General features: G+C 43.6%; 1 protein-coding gene across 1 annotated transcript in view; it reads right to left on the bottom strand.

Annotated features, from left to right (window-relative positions):
• Positions 1 to 4,329, bottom strand: part of SLC27A2 (solute carrier family 27 member 2) — a gene marked incomplete at its 5' end in the record, with an annotated part of 66,689 nt that overhangs the window by 39,648 nt on the left and 22,712 nt on the right. Inside the window, one exon of the mRNA XM_045286466.1 lies at positions 3,498 to 3,707. Coding sequence (XP_045142401.1) covers positions 3,498 to 3,707 — 210 coding nt within the window. The remainder of the gene's footprint in view (positions 1 to 3,497; positions 3,708 to 4,329) is intronic.

Below are 4,329 nucleotides of genomic sequence, written 5' to 3'. Positions count from 1 at the left end.
ATTCTGTTTTTTGCCCCGCCCTCTCTCTTAACTTTATCATGGAGGCCTGTCTACATTTGTACACCAAAATTTTCCTCGTTTTTTCAGGTTTATTTATTCTCTCTCTCTTGCAGCTGTCTCAAGTCCTTTGTAGGCATTTTCCTTTACATTTTTTTTCCTCCAAATGATGTTGCAGTGGAAAACGTAGGCCATATATTCGTTCACTGGTAGTGTGGCGGTTACAGGTTGGCCTGTGAGCTGCGGAGAGGGCAGTTCGAAACCACCAGCAGCTCTGAGGGAGAAAGACTGGGCTTTCTACTCCCATCCACAGTCAGTCACACTCTTAGAAACTCACCGGGGTCACTGTGAGTCACCACTGATGGGTTGGCAGTGAGTTTTTGGGTTACATGAGTGCACCGCTTTGAAGGGTGCTACATCAATGAGCTGGCTGGCTCAGAGGGTGGGTCTGTGCCATTTTGACAGATCGCTACATTGGCAGCCACAAGGCTACCCCCGTTCACTCTCCCATCCCCAACGTACGGGGGTGTCTGTTTCCTCATAGCCTTGCCAAAGTGTCATCTCAAAGGGCGGGGTTTCTGCCAATCGGAACGGCGAATAATGACATCATGGTGGGTTTTTTAGTGTGCTCTTCTCTTATTGTGAGTGAGGTTTGATCAATTTGCACTTCCTTAGTTATAACTTAACACAGTCTTTTTGTAAGACGTCTTATTCAAAGTACAAGTATATGCGACAGTGTTTCCCAGGGAAGGTCGCTTTCACTGGGGAAGGCATGGAATTCGATATGCTGATACGCTGGTTGGTGAAGAGGGAAGGCATTCTCTGTAGGCTTAACCCAAGGTTTGCCTGAATAACAGCAATTATTTATAAGGCACAGCAAATATGACCAGCAAATTACCATCAAGGCAAACACACTCCAAACTTTATATTTTTCCAACAGTGGCCTAGCGCCACAGTGCTAGAATTAATGCTCTATTCTACAGTGATGTTAATAGGAGGAATCTTCAATAAATGAGTGGTATTCACTGTGAAAAAGAGCTTTCTGAATTACGTGAGAGATCTCAGCTATATTTTTACAAAGAAAGGCACATTGTTATTGCTTTGAGATGAGAGCATTTTTCAATGAATACTTTTGTGCTAATGATTACTTTTGGGAAACAGGGAAAGCATTTTGTCTTCTAATTACTTAAATGAGTACTTTTCATTCATCTTAAAAGAAGCAATATAGCAAATACTTTACTTAGAGGTCAGGAATAAAGCAACATTAGTACCCATTAAATAAACATTTTGAATTATGGGATTAAATTAGGGAGAGCCCATTCTTTTTCTCCCCAAAATGAGTTTCGCACTTGACTATCAAACCATAGGTTATGAAGAAAGTTTTCCCTTGTTTATTCAATATGAAGACTAGCACGTTCCACCACTAGCCAGAAGCGGATTTTTTTTTTCTTTTTTAACATTTTATTAGGGGCTCATACAACTGTTATCCCAATCCACACACACATCAATTGTGTAAAGCGCATTTGTACATCGTTTCTCAAAACATTTTCTCTCCATTTAAACCCCCGACATTAGGTCCTCATTTTTCCCCTCCCTCCCCGCTCCCCCCTCCCGCATGAGCCCTTGATAGTTTATAAATGGGTATTTTGTCATATTTTGCCCTGTCCGACGTCTCCCTTCATCCACTTTTCGGTTGTCTGTCCCCCAGGGAGGAGGTCACACACAGTTCCATGTAATCGGTTCCCTCTTTCCTACCCATTCTCCCTTTACCCTCCCTGTTTTGCCACTCACACCACTGGTCCTATAGGGCTCATCCGTCCTGGATTCCCTGTACTTTCAGTTCCTATCTGTACCAGTGTACCTCCTCTGGTCTAGCCAGACTTGCAAGATCGAATTCGAGTCATGGTAGTGGGAGCGGGGAGGAAACCTTTAGGAACTAGAGGAAGGTTGTATTTCTCATCATTGTTACATCGCACCCTGACTGGCTCATCTCCTCCCCGAGACCCCTCTGCAAGGGGATCTCCAGTGGCCTACTAATGGGCTTTGGATCTCCACTCCGCACTCCCCGCATCATTCACTATGGTAAGATTTTTTGTTCTGATGATGCCTTACACCTGATCCCTTCGACACCTCGTGGTTGCATAGGCTGGTGTGCTTCTTCCATGTGGGCTTTGTTGCTTCTGAGCTAGATTACCTTCAAGCCTTTAAGACCCCAGACGCAGAAGCGGATTTTATCTCAATTACGTCACTAAATTCTCCAATTTCATGTTTACCATCCCAATCCGAGAAGAAGGTGAAGGTCCGATCTACTAAGACAGCATCTGGCTGTAGTAAGGACATTCTCATCTGCCCCGTTGTCCTGCCGTTCTGTTGGCGACAAAGTACGTGTGCCAAAAGGAAAAAGAAAATCGGAGACAACTGTTTGGGAATCAGCTTTAAAACATAACTCCCTACTCCCCCACACTCTGCCCCATGGCATTGAAAAGAAAATGCTTAGCAAAAGTAAGTGTATGAAAGCAATTCAACATTCAGATTAAATCCAGGGCCAGAGCCGGGGAGATCAGGTGGCTGTTGAAGTCCTAGAGGTGAAAGAGAGTGCTGTGTCCATTGGGCACTTGTGGTAAAAGACTCAAAGAACCTTTAAGCCTATTTAACAAGAAAACTCAAAAGCACTGCCACTGAGTCAATTCTCACTCAGAACGACCCTACAGGTCAAGGTCGAACTGCCCCTGTTGCTTTCCAAGACTATGTATTCTTAGGAGTAGAAAACCTCATCTTTCTTCCTCAGAGTGGCTGGTGGTTTCGAACTTCTGACTTTGTGGTTAGCAGCCCAACGTGTAACCCCTATGCCACCAGGGCTCCTTTTCTTTTCTTAGTGGTTCGTGAAGTCAAGGTGCATCTTAAACTTGAAGGCACCCTACATTTGCTGAGAGAGAGGATTTTAGGCCCTGCCCCAGAGCCATTCTATGTCCATAGCTCCAGGCAGCTCTCAGTCAGTCTGTGTGGGGAGCAACACAAGGGCCCACAATTTTATATCAATATAAACCGACTGTAGCCCTAGCATCTTCTCTGGTGCTCCATTTCTACTTGATTATACATTATGGATAGACTCTGGATATAATATAATCAACTCCCAGCAGATACTTAAAAAAAATTCTAATGAGTGTAACAAATTCTAAAGTCTAAGCATTCTAAAGAATTCTAACAAAAGTTCCAACAAGAATTCCAATAACAATTTTAACAAATCAAATTTCACCCATTACCTCAATTATGGTTTGGAGTTCAATGTCAATGGAGGGGAATGCTAGGTGAAACTTGGAGAGCCCCAAAAGGGAGGGTATGCTATGAAATAAGCTCAGTTTCCACAGGAGAAGAGCTAAATCTCCCGAAGCATTAGTTAGCTGATGCATTTACAACCAGGGAATAATTATGAATTTAACCCAACAGGTAGCTCCATCTGAATTGGTTCATCTAAGTGAGCTCCACTTTTGATTGTTTACCTGTGGTTCCAGACGTATAAATGTATAAGGCAGGAGTGGCCAAAGTAACTTCAGACCTCCACGACTCCGGGATAGGTTCAGTTGACACCTCGTCCACTTTGTCCAGGAAAGAGCCAACCCCGTCCGTGTTAGAAGTTCTGCTCACATAAAAGATGGACACGTCATCCTTTTTCAGACTCGGCAGCACCTCTTCAACAGCTGCTTGCAGCTCTTCATTTAATAGGGAAAAAAAGAAAGAATAAAACACCACAAAATGAGTTCGTCCTTTAGGAAAACGCAAGAAAACCCAAACTCCCTGTCATTGAGTCCATCAGGAACAGCGTCGCCTGGTCTCTGGGGGTTTCTGAGGCGGAAATCTGCCTGGGATAGAAAGCCCTTCCAGTCTGCTGACTGGTTGGCAGCCAGCACAGAACCATGAGCGAGGGTCCCGTGAGTATACCCAGCTTCATCGTAATGTTGCTTTCAGCACGTTGTTGCTAGAATGTGTGAACATGACAAACGATATTGATCATGAGGCTGGTTTCTGTTGTTTGCTTTGTTGTATATACATTTTTTAACTTTTGTAATAATGACGCTGTATAACAAATCACTTATCGTTGTGTTTAAAAACAAAACAAAACAAAACACAACAGCCTTATGTCTGCAAGTCACCTTTGGATTGGCTGATCTAGGCTGCCTCCCTCTGCTACGTGGCTTTTTAAAATTAAATAATCATTTTATGAGGGGCTCATCCAACTCATCACAATCCGTACATACGTCATTTGTGTCCAGCACATTAGTACATATGTGGACTTCATCATTCTCACAACACCCGCTTTCCACTTGAGCCCTT

This window comes from Echinops telfairi, unplaced genomic scaffold (assembly GCF_000313985.2).
Source record: "Echinops telfairi isolate 266 unplaced genomic scaffold, ASM31398v2 ScPeMD7_8;HRSCAF=38, whole genome shotgun sequence".
Classification (NCBI taxonomy): Eukaryota; Metazoa; Chordata; class Mammalia; order Afrosoricida; family Tenrecidae; genus Echinops; species Echinops telfairi.
Note: the sequence above shows the minus strand (reverse complement) of the source record. Positions and strands in the feature narration are given on the sequence as shown.